General features: G+C 36.3%; 1 protein-coding gene across 1 annotated transcript in view; it reads right to left on the bottom strand.

Annotated features, from left to right (window-relative positions):
- PDZRN4 (PDZ domain containing ring finger 4) overlaps nucleotides 1-19637 on the bottom strand; it is a 374709-nt gene extending 355072 nt beyond the window's left edge. The window contains exons 1-3 of the mRNA XM_067696193.1: nucleotides 18792-19637; nucleotides 16333-16419; nucleotides 14357-14464 (exon numbers count right to left, since the gene is read on the bottom strand). Coding sequence (XP_067552294.1) covers nucleotides 14357-14464; nucleotides 16333-16419; nucleotides 18792-19427 — 831 coding nt within the window. The 5' untranslated portion in view covers nucleotides 19428-19637. The remainder of the gene's footprint in view (nucleotides 1-14356; nucleotides 14465-16332; nucleotides 16420-18791) is intronic.
- Between the last annotated feature and the right edge of the window lie 234 nt (nucleotides 19638-19871).

Here is a 19871-nt window from a genome sequence, read left to right as displayed (position 1 = left end):
CCAACACATGCTAGCTGCCCTTTGCTCTTCTGTGATGCTTTCTCAAGGCAGTAGGAAAAACAAAATTTTAGAAAAAAATGGAGAAATATGTATAAAATTCTGTAAAAGCACCAGAATCTACAAGGAGTACAACAGCACATATTCTACAAAAGCACAACTTTATAAAAGTTGCCTTAAATAGCTCCGAACAACAAGCTTAGTTTGTTGTTCCTTAAGATTCCTCAGAAAAGCTCACAGCTGGGGCTACTGTTAGTTATTCTAAGCAGCTCTCATCAGGAGAACTTCAAAGAGTCTCCACAGCCATCCGCAGTGCTCTAGGAAGCTCCAAAGTCTGTCTTTTTACCAAACCATTTACAAGGTTTGGAAACATTGATAACACCTTTCATCTTTTCAGTTCCTCTGTGGTTAATCATGTTTTTGTTCGAGTCCATGTTCAGTCCAGTACCATTTTCTGCAAATCTGCTTTGTAGGCAAGCATGTGAATTTAGTAAGCTTTACCAGTGTTCTTCAAGTTCAATGACAAAAAATCTGAAGGCAAACATACACACCTTCAGATCCAATTCAAGCATTTACATAAACAGAATTTGAAACATTGTGTTGCAGACTTGAGTTTTTTCCTATTTACAGGCTAGACAAAACAGTCTAGAAAAATAAAACTGCTTCAATCCATTTACACTAGATTTTAGGGATTTTAAAACTTAAGAAACAGTGAATCTTTCAACTTCTGATTGACCTTGTGATAAAGATGCAAAGAGAAGGAACAGGGTGTAACAGGGATAGCCTTCAGGGGCTGCCCACCTGGCACCTGAAAAATCGTTAGATCTAGACCATAATGCCAAAAATTTTGAGCTTGAGGTCTATCCATTCATTTATTCCATAATTCAAAGATAAATAACAGAGAAACTTTGGTTTACCAGACACAATGCTGAGAGCAGGAAGGGTGCTAGAACTATTAAGTCCAATAAAATTCTAAACCACTTTTAAGAAATCCATACATTTGTCAGGGAAGAACACCAAACAATAAATAAACAGCAAAGCTTATGAAGAGTGCTACGAAAGTGAGAGGTATAAAAATCTACTGGCAATGAAGAGAAGAAAATAATTCCCCTTAGTGAATTGTGAAGGGCTTCAAGGAGTGTAGGATTCTTGAGGATACTCAGAAATTTGCCAGGGAAAGAAGAGATGTGGAGTGGGGGGAAGGCCAGAATACCAAGTAAAAGGGAAAGAAGGAATAAAGGCAGAGAGACCTGAAAAAAGGGGAGGAGTTTCATGTGACTACAGTAGCGAGTCTAAGAAAGAAAATTGAAAAAATTTTGAAGGTCCTTTTTTGCTTCACTGATAAATTAGAATTTTACCCTATTGACAATAGAATGATAATGAAGGGGCTGCAGCAAAGGAGTAAAAAAATAACAACTCTGCCAGTAGTAAGTAAGTTGAGCTGACGTGGTAGAGACTGGATGAGGGCAAAGTTTACTCAAGAAGCTACTGTGCTTGTCCAGGTGGAAATGATAAACACTTGAGAATCATAATGGCGTTATCTCTGGGTTAATTTCAGATATCCTGAGTAGCACAAACTTTTATCATTCAAAATTTGCAAATATTTTCTCGCATTCCATTGTTTGTCTTTTCATTTTGTTTATGGTTTCCTTTGTTGTGCAAAAAGATGCCCAGCCTTTATTTAAAAGAGACTCATTTGCTAATTTTAAAATGTTGGTCTGAGTGGCAGAGACCTGCTGGGATACTATCCAGGGGCAGAGGCTGTGGGTGCCGTCTTTCTGCTCTCCTTCTGCCTCACTAAAGCCGGCAGTTGCCATCTTTTTTGCTTTTCGTTTCGAGCAGGTGCCATCTTTATACTGAAGACAGCGGGAGCCATCTTTTTTTTTTCTTTTTTTCAGAGGGTGCCATTTTTGTACTGTCCTTCTGAAACACACCAGGGTGCCCGTAACTCCTGAAGGAAAGCTTCTACACGTGTTTGGTGCCCCAGTTTTTATATCAGGTACCCTAGTTTTTGTGGCTATCATCCAGAGAACACCTCTTGATTGCCTGGCTCTAGAGACTGGGGGAGCCTTGTGTTCCTGGGTCCCATGGGACTGTAACAATTGGAGAGACAGTTCTTGGCAAGCTGCCATTCCCAGGGCACTGCACAGATAGCAGACTGAAACGGGCCCAGTCTTTCTGAGAAAGAGGCCTAGTTGTGTATCCAGAAGTTTGGCCTGTGAGGCAGGCTTCTGGTTTGGCATACTTAAAGGGGCCAACAGAGATGCTGTCAGGGAACTGATGCTGCGGATATAATCTTTGCACTCTCCCTCTGCTTCATTCCTGTTCACTGGTATCTTCCAGAAAGGGGCTTATATCCTTGTGTGGTGCCTTGATTTTTGCAGCTGCTGCCAAATGACACCTATACATCACCTGAAACTGATGGCCAGCAGACTTTACACTTGTCGTCCAACAGGACTGTATATATTTGTGTACTCTCAAAACTGCTGCCTGAGGGTCTGGCTTCCAATCAGCCTGAATCTAGTTGATGACTGAGAGCCTCCCCTTTGGGACAATAACTGGTCTTGGCACACCCGCAACACTGACAGCTATTAAAAATAAAATAGGATGCTTGGACAATCACAAAGGTTTGGGAGACAGCCAAGAGCTAGAGCAAAGTTGAACACTAAGGTTTGTCTACACAAGGCCGACACTTCAAAAATGGGAGAGGTAGCTGTTTCATCTAATGCATAGAAACTAACACAGAGAATCAAGCAAAATGAAGAAAGAGAGAATGAAAGAATAAGATAAAACCTAAAAAAAAAAAAAAACCCTTAATGAAACAGACATAAGTAACTTACTAGATAAAGAGTTCAAAGTAATGATCATAAAGACACTTAGCAAACTTGGGAGCAGACTGGATGGAACACAGTGAAAAATTCACAAAAAGATAAAAAAACAGAAAATACAAGTACTAAAAAGAACTGAAGAATACCATAAGTGAACTGAAAAATACACTAGAAGGTTCAACAGCAGACCAGATAAAGCAGAAGAAGAAAATCAATGAACTTGAAGACAGGACAAAGAAACTCAACCAATCAGAGAAGCAAGAAGGAAAAAGAATGAAAGAAAGTGAAGATAGTTTAAGGGACCTATGGGACAACAGCAAGTGAAATGACATTTGCATTATAGGAGTCCCAGGAGGAGAAGAGAGAGAAAGGAGCAGAACACTTATTGGATGAAATCATGGCTGAAAACTTCCCTAATCTGGTGAAGAAGCAGACATTCAGATCCAGGAAACCCAGATGGTACCAAATAAGATGAACCCCAACAGACTTACACCAAGAAACATAATTAAAAATGTCGAAGGTTAAGGACAACCAGAGAATCTTAAAAGCAGCAAGAGAAAACCAATTTGTTGCACACACAAGACTATCAGCAGATTTTTCTGCAGAAAGTTTGCAGGCCAGAAGGGAGTCATGTGATATATTAAAAGTGCTGAAAGAAAAAATACTTCAAACCAAGAATACTCTACCCAACAAAATTATCAATCAGAATTAAAGGAGAAATAAATAGCTTTACAGATAAGCAAAAGCTAAATGAGTTTGTCACCATTAAACTGGCATTACAGGAAATGTTAAAGTGACTTCTTTAAACTGAAAGAAAAAGGTGTTAATTAGTAACAAGAAAAAATATGAAAATATAAATCTCACTGGTAAAGGTAAATATATAGTAAAGATAGTGAATTAATCACTTATAAAACTAGTATAAAGGTTAAAATACAAAGTACTAAAAATAACTATAATTATATATGATAATTTGTTAAGGAATTCACCAGAGAAAAAGATGTAAGATGTGACATCAAAAATATAAAACATGGGTGGGGGGAGTGTAAAAATATAGAACTTTAGAATGCATTCAAACTCAACTTTTTATCAACTTAAAATAAACAGTTGTAAATATAAATTGTTATATTTAAGCTTCATGGTAACCACAAAGGAAAAAGCTATTGTAAATTCACAAAAGATAATTAGAAAGGAATCTAAGTATATCACTAAAAAAGTCATCAAACCACAAAGGAAGAGAGCAAGAGAAGAAAAAAGGAACAGAGGAACTACAAAACAGCCAGAAAACAATTAAGAAAATGGAAATAGGTACATAACTATCAATAATTACTTTAAATGTAAATGAACTAGATTCTCCAATCAAAGACACAGAGTGGTTAAATGAATAAAAACACAAGACTCACCCTGTGATAAACCATAATGGAAAAAAATATGAAAATGAATGTGTGTGTGTGTATATATTATTTATATATAACTGAATCACTTTGCTGTGCAGTAGAAATTAATACAACTTTGTAAATCAACTATACTTCAATAAAATAAAAATTTTAAAAAGACTCATCTGTATCCTGCCTACAAGAGACTCACTTCACACTTAAGGACACACAAACTAAAACTGAAGGAATGGAAAAAGATATTCCATGCAAATGGAAACCAAAAGAAAGCTAAGGTAGTTATACTTATATCAGACAAAATATACTTTAAAATAAAAGACAAAGAAAGGCATTACATAATGAAAAAGGGGTCAATCACACAAAGAGGATTAAATATTTGTAAATATTTATGCACCTAACATAGAAACATCTAAATATATAAAGCAAATATTAACAAACCTAAAGAAAGAAAATAATAATAGGCAACTTTAATACCCCACTTACAACAATGGATAGATCATCCAGACAGAAAATCAATAAGGAAACATTGGCCTTAAGTGGCACATTAGATCAGATGAACTTAACAGATCTACACAGAACAGTACATCCAAAAGCAGCAGAATAGCCATTCTCTCAAGTGCACATGGAACATTCTCCAGGATAGATCACATTGGGCCACACAATAAGTCTTAACTAACTTAAGAAGACTGAAATCACATCAAGGATCTTTTTTCACCAAAATGGTATTGAAGTAGAAACCAATTACAAGAAGAAAACTAGAAATTTCACAAATATGTGTAAATTACAAAACAAGCTACTGAACAACCAATGGGTCAACAAAGAAATCAAAAGAGAAATTTAAAAAAATATCTTGAGACAAATGAAAATGGAAATACAACATACCAAAACTTATGGGATGCAGCAAAAGTAGTTTTAAAAATGAAGGTCATAGCAATAAATGCCATCTCAAGAAAGAATAAATATCTTAAATAGACAACCTAACTTTACAACTCAAGAAACTAGAAAAAGAACAAAATTTAGCAGAAGGAAAGAAATAACAAAAATCAGAGCAGAAATAAATAAAATAGAGAGCAAAAAGACAATATAAAATATCAATGAAACAAAAAATTAGTTCTTGAAAAGTTAAAATTGAGAGGACTCAAATATAAAAAATCAGAAATGAAAGAGGTGACATTACAACTGATACCACAGAAAAACAAAGTATTATAAGGGACTACTATGGACAATTATATACCAACAAACTGGATAACCTAGAAGTCATGGATAAATTCCTAGAAATACAACCATCCAAGACTGAATCACAAATAAATGGAGCATCTGAGCAGACTGATTACCAGTAAGGAGATTGAATCAGTAATCAAAAACCTCCCAACAAACAAAAGTCCAGGACCAGGTTGCTTCACTGGTGAATTCTAACAAATGTTCAAAGAAAAATTAATACTATTTTTTCTCAAACTCTTCCAAAACACAGAAGTGGAGGGAACACTTCTAAACTCATTTCATGAGGACAATATTACCCTGATACTAAAACCAGACAAAGATACCAAAAGAAAGGAAAATTATAGGCTAATATCCCTGATAAACACAGATCTAAAAATCCTCAACAAAATATTTGCAAACTGAATTCAACAATACATTAAAAGGATCATACACCATAATCAAGTGGGACTTAATTCCAGAGGTGCAAGGATGATTCAGTATCCACAAGTCAATCAATGTGATAAACCACTTTAACAAAATGAAGGATAAAAGCATATGATCAGCTCAGTAAATGCAGAAAAAACATTTGACAAAATGTAAACATTTTATTTATGATAAAAGCTCTCAAGCAAGTAGGTACAGAGGGAACCTAACTCAACATAATAAATATCACATATGACAGTTCCACAGCTAATGGCATATTCAATGGTAAAAAGAGGAAAGCTTTTCTTCTAAGATCAGGAACAAGACAAAGATGCCCACTCTCACCACTATTGTACAACATAGTATTGGAAGATTTAATCAGACAGCAATCAGACAAGAAAATTAAATAAAAAGGATGCAAATTGGAAAGAAAAAAGTAAAACTTTCACTATATTCAGATGACATAATTTTATACAGTCATCTTTTGGTATCCATGCGGAATTGGTTCTAGGCTCCAGCCCTCACCAAAATCTGTGAATGCTCAACTCCCATATATAAAATGGCATGGTATTTTCATGTAAACTATGTACATTCTCCCATATATATAAATCATCTCTAGATTACTTACAATACCTAATACAATGTAAATGCTATGTAAATAATTCTAAGTATGATGTAATGCTATGTAAATAGTTGCGGGTGCATGACAAATTTAAGTTTTGCTTTTTGGAACTTTCTTTTTTTTTTTTTACTTTCAATCCACGGTTGAATCTGCAGATACAGAACTGGTGTATACAGACAGTCAATTGTATATAGAAAATTCTAAAGACACCATCAAAAATTGTTAGAACTAATAAATAAATTCAGTAAAGTTGCAGGATACAAAATCAATACACAGAAATCAGTTGCATTTCTACACAGTATTAATGAACTATCTGAAAGACAAATGAAGAAAACAATCCTGTTTACAATTGCATCAAAAATAATAAAATACCTAGAAATAAATTTAACTGAACAAGTGAAAGGCCTGTACACTGAAAACTATAGGACTTTGAGGAAAGAAATTGAAGAACACAAATAAATGGAAAGATATTCTGTGTTCATGGATTGGGAGAATTACTGTTGTTAAAATGTCCATACTACCCAAAGCAATCTATAGATTCAAACAGCATTTTTCAGAGAAAAAGAAAAATCAATCCTAAAATTTGTATGGAATCACAAAAGACCTCAAATAGCCAAAGTAATCTTAAGTGATCTTAACCTTTGCTTGAGCAAAGGTGAAGGCATCACACTCTCTGATTAAAAACTCTATTACAAAGCTATAGTAATCAAAACAGTATGGTACTGATATAAAAAACAGTCACATTGATTAACAGAATAGAAAGCCCAGAAATAAACCCATACATATATATAATCAATTACTGTATAACAAAGGAGCTAAGAATATACAATGGGAAAAGGACAGTCTCTTCAGTAAATGGTTCTGGGAAAACTGGACAGCCACATGCAAAAGTATCAAATCAGACCACTGTCTTACACTATACACAAAGATTAATGCAAAATGGATTAAAGACTTGAATGTAAAATCTTAAAAACCATAAAACTCCAAGAAGAAAACATAGGCAATATGGTTCTTGATGCTGGTCTTGGCAACAATTTTGGGGGGATTTGACACCAAAAGCAAAGGGAATAAAAGTGAAAATAAACAAATGGGAATACATCAAACTAAAAAGCTTCTGAACAGCAAAGGAGAAAAAGCAAAAAGGCAACTTACTGAATGGGAGAAAATGTTTGCAAATCATATACTTGATAAGGGGTTAATATCCAAAACATATATAGAATGCCTACAACTCAGCCAAAAATCAAACAATCTGATTAAAATATGGGCAGAGGAAGTAAACACATATTTTTTTACAAAGAAGACATACAGATAGCCAATAAGTACATGAAAAGATGCTCAACATCACTAAACAACAGGGAAATGTAAATCAAAACCACAATGAGATATCACCTCACATCTGTTAGAATAACTATTATCAGAAAGACAAGAGATAACAAATGTTGGCCAAAATGTAGAGGAAAGTGAACCCTTGTGCACTATTGATGGGAGCGTAAATGGTGCAGTCACTATGAAAAACATTATGAAGTTTCCTTAAAAAAATTAAAAATAGAACTACCATATGATCCAAAAATTCCACTTCTGGGTATTTATCCAAAGAAAATAAAAACACTAATTCAGAAAGATGTATGCACCACCATGTTTACTGCAGCATTATTTACAATGGCCAAGATATGTAAACAACATATATGTCCATGGATATATGAATGGATAAAGAAACTGTGATATATATATATATATATATATATATATATATATATATATATATATATATCAGCTAAGTGAAATAAGTCAGACAGAGAAAAACAGATACAATAGGATCTAACTGATATGTAGAATCTGAAAAAAAAAAACCTCATAGATACAGCGAACAGCTTGTTCAGTGGTTCTCAAAGCTGGGGGTGAGGGGTAGAGGAAATGGGTGAAGGGAGTCTAAAGGTACAAACTTCCAGTTATAAAATAAATACATCATGGGGATGTAATGTACAGCATGGTGACTATAGTTATAATACTGTGTTGCATATTCGAAAGCTGCTAAGAGAGTAGATCTTATAACTTCTCATCACAGGAAAAAATTCTATAACTGTATGGTGATGATTTCAACTAGACTTATTGTGGTGATCGTTTTACAATATATACAAAATATCAAATCACTGTCATATGCCTGAAACTAATATAATGTTGTATGTCAATTATACCTAATAAAAATCACCTAAATAAAAATAAATGTTATAAGTGCTCTGTTGAGGATTTTTGTAGCAGGGAACAAAAGGGGAAAGGGGAGCCACAGTTAGACCTACTGACAGGGACATCACATGCAGTTATGTAGTGCGCAAACTGCATAGTCATATGTGGTGACCCTGTTTACTTTCTCAGAAGCTTAGTACTCAAAAAAAAAAGAAATCAAAGTTCATATCTTATAAATTTAAAACAGATAAAGCAATGCTTAACACACTAAATCTCAAGGTTTTAAAGACCTTTCCAGCCTTTCTTTTGTAAGCTAAAATAAAACTACATTTTAAACAAAACTGTATTTATCAATAATGGAAACTCAGTGGAGTGACAAAATACTATGATTAACTGGATGGAAAATTTGAGGGACTAGCTATTGTTACCCTCATAGTTATAAGCACAAAACTGGGAATAAGAAAAATTGAGAAACGTTTGTGAGATAACCCAGTTCAAATTCAAGGCCGAGACCCAAGTTCAAGGCCTGCACCTCCTCCTGAAACCACATTGCTATGTTACATCCACAGATTCTACTCTTTTACTAACCCCTTATCATGTCTCAAAATGAATTGAACTACCTGTAGGACAATGGGAAAACTAGAATAAATCCATAGTGTCATTCCACTCAGACAAGATGGTGATGTCCATTTACGCTCATAACAATTGAAAGAGTAGTTTCACATAAAGGCCTGCCTTGCCTTGTATAGACAGAAAACAGGACCTCTACACCACGGGCTACTTAAGAGCAGAGTCTTATTTCCACAACATAGGGTATGCCACCTGACACATATAGGCAGTTAGTAAAATACTTGTTGAATGACTGAATTAAATCATAAGTGTAAAGTTTTCTCCCACAGCCCTTTCTGCACCTGAGGTCCATATGACTGGGTGAAATGTACAACTTAAAACTTTCTACATTTACTCATTCAAACTGTGGTGCCTATGGAAATGGGAATGGTTGAAAGCTGGAGAGAGTGATCTGAATTCTTCAAAAAGAAAAATACAACTCCCCTTCCTCTCCCTGCATTGTCTATCTGCTTTGGAGAGCAAAACTACTTGCATAAGCTGAATGAGACACATCAGGCTCTGATAGCAGGTTCCAAGAATCTGCCCTGTGCCAGGCATTATGTGCACACAGTAAGTATGAATGGCATAGAAACTGAGGCACAGCTGGCTTATTCAAGGCCACACGTTTTAAAAGGCAGGACAGGAATTCCAGCCAGATCTCCTTGATTTCAGAATTCATGCTCTTACTGCACCACAGTACTTTTCAAGATACATTAAATTATACAATTTATATAATGACAATCATGTATTACAAATGTAATCATGATTATAAAACTCATTACAATGTACTTCTTTACTTGCATTAACAGGATTGCTTTCTTTCCTAATTCTTTCAATCAGTCAATGTTATTTGAACAGTTAAAATACACTTTAAAGATGTGTGAGGATAATATTTTATTGACAAATTCAGTGATATGTTTGAATTAAATAGCAATTTGTCAAAAATTCTAATTGCCCACCAGATTTACAAGTGACCTACAAAACTTGTAAATGCTTCTAATGCATAAACAAATTAGCATGGCTGCTTTATGAAGTGGTAAATTACACTGCGCCATCAGGCACATAGAGGGGTGCCACATTGAAGAACTGATTCAAAAGCATTCCTGAATGTTTAGGTCTGATCTGCATTTAAATTTCCTCTGTTAATAGCTACAACAAAACTATGCAGAGTCTTGGGCAAATAAACATGATAACCACCAAAGATTGACACTTTAGTGGAGGAGAAAGTAGTGATAGAGAATGCAGAATGTCTACCATTACAGAACTAAAAGAAATTGTAGTTGGCAGTCTGGAATAGTTAAGAAGTTCTTGTAGAGATATTTGTAAAGTTCTTTCTGCTAGTACTAAACTCAGTACTTTCTAGAAAGTGCTACACTGACATTATTCCATGTGGGAATTGTTTCTAAAGTAAATGGAAATGTCTTGTGTGTTGCATTTCATAATGAATTTCGAACTAAATAAATAGAATAGATTTTAATGTATACACTAAAGAAAACTCTGCTTTCTGCTTCAAACTGTTCTTCTCAAAGACTTCACAGCACTCCACCCCAACTCCCTGGTCTCCAGAAGCTGAAAGAAGGATGGACTTTCCTGTCACAGTCACAGGGCGTTGGTAGGAACTCAGGAAGGGGGTTGGGGGAGGGAGAAGAAAATGTGAACAAAGAGCCATGAATGACTATCCTCCCCTCTATTCACTTTCTCACTTAGGGGTTATAGTTGTGTAGCCCACTATCAGCATCACAGAAATAATAATAGAGGAATAGTTGCTGACGGCAGCAGTGAACTTTGACTCTCAACTCCCTCCCACATACCCCTCAGGCATCCTAACATGATGATGAGGACTGTAATGGTATTGCCTGCATAAAATTGTTTCAAAGCCTCTGATAGTATCAAGGATCTTCTGTGGTCCTTTGAGCCTTGAAAGGGTGAAAAACAGCTTGTAAAAGATGCTTTTATTCAGATGTAGACTCTGGTGAATTCCTGGTCTATGTGAACTTCTGTGATGTTTCAAAATGTCTTTAACAACATCTGTCTTTTCAGTCTCCGGTGATACTTTGACACCTAATGTAACTGAACTATCACAACTGATGTCTTTTCTGAATCTACACACATAAATATTTTAACAAATGTGGACGTGTAAACATCTTGAAACTGGTAAACATGACTGCTCATGGAGACTGGCTCCAAAAATAAATTTGCCTTGTATTATGTGAAAAATATGACATGGGTTTACCTCATGACTATGATTTTTTGCTTTTATAATTCTTGAGTTCACCTTCAGTAGAATGTGCAATACTAAAAAGCAATACTTTTGGAGTATTTGTCTTCTGTTAAATTTTAACAAAATTGTTATAGCTAATATTTTTATTAGGGTTATTAAAATTTCTTTAAGTATTAGTAGAACCAAACTTTTAACATATCTATTTCCTCCTTTAAATGAGTGATTTATGAAAATTTATTTTATAAATTTATTTCATAAACGCTGTAATGAGTGTTTTAAGCAATTAACTACACAAAATATTTTTAGTATATCTTGATTTAAGTAAAAAATAAATTATCTAACAGTTTCTATTTTTTATTTAAGTTACATATCACTGAATTCAAGGCATTTAGTAATGTGTCAGACTGTGGGAGTTAAGTCACATGGGTAGTTCATAATATATGACCTATTTGTGTACTTTATTCTGCAAACAAATTTATTTGTTGCACTAGGTTTAAATCAGCAAGGCCATTTGAAATTCAAAAACTGAAAAAAAAAAAAACAGTCCATCAAATTAGCTCACTAAACAAATCACTGAGAACAAAAAAATGGAAAAGAAATTCCTCTAATATAAAATCTGTTTTTCTGTCTCTGCATATTTTAAATTAATCAATATATTTCTTATCAGTTTCCCATTATTATAAACTCTGTAAAGTTGACTGGTACCATAATGGTAGATGAACTAAAATAATTGACAAGAATCAAATATTTCTTACTTTAATTGGTACATAGGGATATTTACACATATATATGCATAAGAACAAGCATGCTTATTTACATATGTACATGAAATAAGGTCACACAAATATCTATCACTTTAAAAAAGTTGATGGCATCACTGAACAACTAAATATAAGAGATTTATTTCTAATAATCTTCCTTGCAAAATATTTTATGCTGTTTAACAGGCAACATTCCAGAAATATGTATACCACCTAACTCATTTCTTAACTGCAAATGTGGTCACATGAATTCATTACAGAGCTATAATAAAAATATGCATAATACCAATTTACCCTTGCATAAAGGATACATTGATAAATCTCTATCACTGAAGCAAATTTCAAGCTCTTGTCATTAGCAGCTAATATATGCACATCAAGGTGAAATAATAATACTGCAGCTGGTTATAAATTATAATTTAGATTTCCATGGTTGATCTCTTTGCTCTGTATCTTATATTATTTAAATAAGGTTATTTTGACATATATTTGTAACAGTATTAGATATAAAGACGCACTTGATTAATCAACCATAGTTTTTATAAAAGTACATCTATACATGAACAAAACCAGTAAATTTTTAAAAAATATGTTATATCACAATATAAAAGACAAACTCTTCTTCCTCGTTTTCCATGCAACATTAAGGAAGCATACATAACATTGTTACCTAGCTGGAATAAATTATTTTTAAATCCCCAGTATGTGTTTCTGTTATGAGTATATGTGAGTGTGTGTGTTAGCTGAATATACATATCCAGTTCCATCAGCCCTTCTAATAGTAGCATATGTAGGCATTTGTTTTCCATTTAACTGGAAAAACCAAAATGCTAGCAATAAGGCAGAAAGTAAAAAGAACAATTTTTTGTTTAAGTTATCTTGTCCTTTATAGTACTGTACAAACATGAGTAGAAACAGAAAAATTCTAACTTTAGAAACTGTAGCATGTAAATGTTTCCACCAGGCAAATTGTCACGACAAACTGGATAGCATCAGTGAAAGTAGCTCCATACTTTCTTGGCTACAAAACTGGAAAGAGAAAACCTTGATGCAAGAGACCTCTTCAGATAAAAACCACAATTTCTCAGCCAAAGGCGACTCCTCTCTCTTCCCCAAAGTGCCTAATCAGCTAATTTTTAAATGTTATGAGTCAACAACAAACGATAGGCTCTTCTCTACTCTTCACTCTCATTCTAGGTCAAATTATTCAAAATTCAACTTTTTTAATGCACAAATGATAAATGAACATCTAAAACTTTATTCAAAGTTTAATAAAGAAAAACAGTCTCCATCCAGATACTTTATATAGACATTCAGAAAGGTAGTGCAAATGATTATATAATCTAGAAAGAACAGAATTTTTCCAAAAGAATAGTGGAGTCAAGTATACCTTCCAAATTTCTATTTATGTCTTTACTAATACATTGGAAATAACTCCATTGACAAAGCTAACCTAATTTTCAGTTACACCAAATAATACTATCTCAACCAGTTAAAATTTGAAAAGCACTGAGGCGGTAAATGGCAGTGACCCAAAATTCTATTATCACAGCTCAAGTTTCACTAACTTGTGAGTATTTACTTTGTCAACCCTAAATACAAACAATACAGCCACAATGTACATTAGAGAAAATGAAGAGTTCCCACCAAGTTTTTGCAATAGCTGCTTTTTTTTTTCATGTAAAAGATACATGAACAAGATAACCATATTAAACTAAGAAATGGTAAAAAGGGAATGTATAAATAATTCTACATATAACATACTAATTACAGGTTTAAAGATAGTAATATTTACTTGTCAAAAGTGTTCTTCAGCAGAGATTTATCATCCTTTTTTGAGATGTTATAACAAATCAATCCCTTAATAATCACACAATTATCTTTATAATTCATGGGGAAAAACAATTTATTAAAATGGAGATATTCATTAACACATTTGGAAATTCTGGGTGATTCACTCTTCTATTCCAATATCTAATAATTAAAACAGGTTAGTTATACACTCTAGTTAGATATACACTCTAATAAGTACCACACCAAGGAAAAGCAATAAGTTTGGAAGTTTTAAATGTCCAAATATTTCTTCCACAGATCCTATTTGTGCTTTATTATTGTCTTACCTCAATGATTTTGTCATGAATCTCCAAGCCATCTGCTCTATCAGCAGGTCCATTTTCCAAAATCTTTGAAACATAAATTCCTTCCATTGGTGTTTCTTCTTGATTATCCTTTAAAAAATAAAACCTTTAGCAGTAAGAAAGATGTAAACAAAATTTTAAGTTGGATAAAAAACAATTTAGTAAATGTAACATTGACAAGCCTCTCTAAACATGCAATTCTCTTTCTTAGCTGGAGATTTGGTACTGAATTTTAACTTACTTAACACCAAATAGTCATTAATCAAGATGGCAGCTTTAATGAATGAACATCTTTGACAAGATTATCTAGTTACCTCATGTTTTTCAGTATACATAAAAGCTATGGGGAAAGGGCATGAACAATGATAACAATGGGCTTCTAAGTACTATTTATAAAACGTCTCATGTATAAAGAGGTATAGCAATTAAAAAGGGCTATAAGTTAAAGAAAACAAAAAGCATATCCAGCCTAACTATATAACTGGTTTGAAATGTGGTCATAGTTCTGAAAATATAACTTAGCCTCACGATGTGACAGATTTGGAAATATAGCTCTGAGTGTATCTATTCACAGGGGATACTAGGAGCTTACTCAAGTATAAAATCCCAAAAGATCAACTCCAAATTGTAGGAGAACCCATTCAAAGCTAATCTTCACACAGTTCCAGGTACAATGAGACTAATGAATTAATTAAACCTCAAACACATAGCCAATATCATACATATAGGACATTTTAGCAAGTCACAGAAAACCAATTACCCTGCAAAACTTATTTAGGGAAAATGTCCAACATTCTATAATAATACACTGTATAATTTTAAATGTCATTTCGCTTTATAGCAAGTTAAACAAAATTATTTCTCCTTAATCAGCCTTCTTTAACATGAATTGTAAGAGGCTCTTAAAATTGTCTAGTGTCATCTAAATGTCAAACACCCTACTAGCATTTATAAAAATATTCCTCACGGGAAAAGAAAACAAAAATGATATGCTGAAAAGACTTTTATCTTTTCATAATAAATGGCAACTGTTCTAGAAACAGAATACAGCAGTCATTAGTTGCTAGGTTTTCGAAATGCTGAATACAAAGAGGAAATATGTCATTGCCATCCTGGCCTGAACACAGCATATGTCCAACAATGCTGACAGTTTCTGTGGCCAACGTCTGCAATGCAGGATGCAAAACTTTCATGGCAGCTGACTGGAAAGTGAAAGAACATGATTTTTTAAAAACTTCACCACCTTTCCTAGTTAGGATGAAAATTAAGTTGATGTACTATTTGAAGGATATGAAAGAACATTGCAACTACAGTATTTGGTATAAGTTTGTTAACTCATGCATTTTGAAAACAATTGGCATCAATGTAGAAAAAATTATTCAATTTAATAAAAAATTTGATTTGGGGAGCCAAAAATATATCAAATCAACTATCTTTTTTAGACATGGTATTACCTATGTAATTGTGAAAACAATTATCCCTCATTTCAACTTATTTTAACTCTTCATTCATTCATTCAAGATATTTTATAAACTGCCTGGTCTGTGTTAGCATCTGAAAACTGACCAATTTGACATAATAAGTAAGAGGTACAAGCAAGCAATATACCTGTCTAAGATTATCAAGTAGAAATTGCCTATATGTGTTATTGTGAAATAGGTTCATTTAAGAAATTTGCCAACAGGGCTGTATGATGTAGGTAAAATGTGAAATGTACTCTTTTTTTTTTTAAGTAGCAAAGTTTGTTAGCTGTTGTTTTATTTTTCTCAAAAAAATTCTGCGTTTGTTCTGGAATATTTATACTGGAACATTTGCATTTTGATGACAAGCACTATTTTAAAGATTAAACCTTCTTTTTTTTGTTTGTTTGTTTTTTTTAACTTAAAATCCACAAATGAAAACTAAGTCTTCTATTATTTTAAGCAAAGAGTGAGTTATGCATTAACAGGGTGAGTTACCTGATTTGGTCGACCTCCTATAATATTGAATCCCAAAGTGTCATTTTCTCTTTCTAACACAATAGTGAATGGCTTATGCTCTCCATCCTAGAAGAAAAGGGATAAAATAACTGACTAGTTAAAAAATATAAAAAAAAAATGCTACAATAAGGGTGTTTTTTAACTGTAAATAAATTGATTTGAAAAAGAGAAAACCTTAAAATCTTAAAATTAAGGATGGCTGAATTTGGGAGGTTAATTTCTTCCTGAATTTACTTTGAAAGTATGTATTTGAAGGAACAACCATGCATGTGAGAAAAATAACTATTTTCAAAAATGACTAAATGGCTTTGCATGTTTATACATGCAGCTTTTATCCTAACTCAGCATCTGATTCTGACTCCACTGTAACTTAAACAGATTTCTGATTCGACCATGCAGGTATCCTTATTTTTTCCCTCCATTAGCCCATGGTAGGGCTCATCCCTCCAGATGAGTAAAATAAATTGTTAAAGAATCTAAGAATTATTTTATGTAATAATTTCACTTTGGAAAATCTTAAGGGATGCAAATAATAGTGAGCTATTTATAAATTTATTTCAACATTAATATTCACATTGCTACTGAAATACAGGATTTTGTAGGTTACAGTAATCGTAATTTTAAATGGTATTTTTATTTGGTTTTGCAGAATTTTAAAAAGAGAGGATTTATGCTAACTAAAGCAGTATGTATTGCTTTCCTGATGGCCAAATAACAGTTAAACAAACAGGAATTATATCTACAAACCTGCTTGTTAAAAAAGACCAATTTAAACATAAGATGAAATAGTGCAAGGCTATATGAATTTTATTCATGGTTATTCATATTATTAACTATTCTAGGAAATTACATATTTGGCAATTACTTCAGAATGATAAATTTCCATAAACATCATCACCACTGCTACCATCATCACCACCTTTTCCCAGGAACTTTTCCCAGGCAGTGTGCACAGCAGCCCCTGCTGGTAGTGGGAAAACATTACTGAGCAGCACGGAGAAGCCTTTTGGTAAGCAGTCTGCAGATCATGGTCAGTTTTGCCTCACTTCTCAGAACCACAGCTTGACTTCTCAACTTGTTGCATGGACTTCTCTGTCATATAATCTAGCCTTGCTCCTTTCCACCAACCATTGCTTCCCCAGGACCTTGAACTCTGAACTGGTATTACAGACCATACTTCTGTGCTTCTCTCTGGTCCTCCCATTTTTGTAAATTTATGTGGATGTAAATATGAGAGAGAAAGAATCATAGAGAGCATCCAAACTTTTAATAAGTGTGTGCTTCCGTTTATCAGAGTAGAAACAGTTCAGCCTCTCACACTTCAATAATCCTTTTTAGGTTCAAGGACAGAAGCTTCTAAATTCGGTGCCTGAGTTGGAGGCTATGCAAAGCAGTTCCAAATGGGCATCACCCTGGGTTGCTCCTCCCCAGGAGGCTGGGGAATGAAAACAGTTCCTTGAACGGAGTGTATGTTCTGCTAAATCCCTGCTCACCATGGCAGCGGCCAACAATGTCAAACACTGTGCAGAAGTCCTTCAGAAGAGAAGGAACATCTTTATAAACAAGCCTCTTGTCACGAGCCGCTGCAAAGAGGCTTGTTTATTCCGTCAGAAAGCCGGCGGTCCATGAACACAGTTCAGGGCCAGCAACCTCGACAAAGAAGGGAAACATCCCGGGAGGTCACACGGCTAGTCTGAGCGCAGATAGATGTGAGCTCTCAGACTAGGTTCCCCAAGTCTCACACTCACCCACTCACGTTCCACTAATAATGAAATCTGGAAGCACTTAAGAACTATTTAGGGAAGGTCGGGGTGATGAAAAGAACCCTGCAGGTCTAAGAAATCCCATCTCTTAATTTCTTAACTCCAAGTTATCCTGGTTTCCCGTATCCCTGAGTCCCTGTGCTGAGTACAAAGTGGCTGATATGGGTGGTTTGGTAGGGAAACTAAGTCATGCAGAGCCAAAGGTGTGGGAATGACACGTCCCGGGATGCTAGCCAGCGGGAGAGGGGAGGCAGGTTAGGAGAGGTCCTCGCTACCTGGCTTTCCTTCTCTAACTGGCTTCAGGCCGAGGCCGAAGGTACAAAAAATACGCAGAGAGGGTAGGCAGGAGAGTGAAAGATGGGAAGCAAGGGTCTGGGTGGGAAAAGGAGTTTTCCTAATTCCTCGTTCTCCGACGAAAAGTTGGAATTTAATCTGTTTAACTCTTTTCCAATCCCAATATAAGTGGAAAGGGGACAATCCTTGTAAACTGCAATACTAATACACTCGAAAGATAGTAATAGTATAGGATGATAGGATGATCAGGGCGATGGATGCTTCTTCCTACCACATAAAGAAGGATGTCACTTTGCGAAGGAATTCTGAAGTGCCAGAAAGAACCGTTCCCCTTTCCACCCCGATCGACCATTCCCCGGGTGCCGACCCCTCAGTACTTACCCGGCCGCGGCCGCCGCCCGGGTCCCTGGCGAAGTTGCGGACGTGAGCCATGTACTGAGTGAACTTCTTCTGGTACCTGCGGGCCGTGAGCAGCACCTCCCCCTGCAGCGCCCAGAGCTGCGCCAGCAGCGCCTTCTCGCGCCGCCTCCAGGACAGGACTTGAGGCCCTGGCGCCCGCCCGCTCCCGCCACGGACTCCCGGCGTCCCGCCGCGGCGGATCCCGGGCGCTGAGCCGCAGCCCCCCCGCGCGGACGCGTCCCCGCTGCCCCGGCCGCACGGCCCGGAGACGCAACCCCGGCGGCGGCGGCGGGCAGGGCCGAAGTCGCAGCGCTCGACGTGCGCTGCCAGCTCGCGCAGCCCGACCGAGTGGCCGCAGCCGCGGGCGCGGTGGTCGCACTGGGTGCGCAGCTTCTGGACGAGGCTGCGCAGAGGCAGCACCCGGTACAGATCGCCCGGCGCCAGGGGCTGGCAATGCAGCGGGCACCGGCGCCACCGCGCCGCCCAGGGCAGCAGGCAGCGGGCGCAGAAGACGTGCCCGCACGGCGTGCACAGGGGCTCCTCCAGCACCTGGCCGCACAGCCTGCACTGGAAATCCGGGTCCACCGCTTCGGCGAAGCGCTCCAGGGCAAAGCCCATGGTAGGGATGGGGGAAAAGGGGGAGGGAACGAGGAGTCCACTTTCTCCGAACCCCTTGTCCCCCCACGAACTACCCCAGGGACAGTGCACCCGCTGCGATGGCTCGTCGGAGGGAAGGAGAAGGGTGAGGGATTGTGATCTCAGAGTTTGTTAGGCTTGAAGTTTTCTGGCTCCGACTAGGTCCCCTGACTCTGCCGTATTGATACGAATAGACGCCACCTCCAGTGGCCTCCCTCCCCCCCAACCCCCCACTCCCAACCTGCCCACTCCTTCGCTGCTCTGCAATTTATGTTCTTTCAAATTTTGTCTGCGGAGAGCTGAGGCCAGCTTACAGTGGTCCTTTGGAAAGCTGTGTGCCCGTTTGCCTGAACAGTGAGATTCAAGCAGTCCTTGGGCAGAGCTGGTAATGGGCACAGCGCGGGTGTTGAGAAACAACACAACTCC

Source organism: Pseudorca crassidens, chromosome 11 (genome assembly GCF_039906515.1).
Source record: "Pseudorca crassidens isolate mPseCra1 chromosome 11, mPseCra1.hap1, whole genome shotgun sequence".
In the NCBI taxonomy this organism is placed as follows: domain Eukaryota; kingdom Metazoa; phylum Chordata; class Mammalia; order Artiodactyla; family Delphinidae; genus Pseudorca; species Pseudorca crassidens.
The sequence above is the reverse complement of the archived record's forward strand: the minus strand, read 5'-3'. Positions and strand labels throughout refer to the sequence as shown.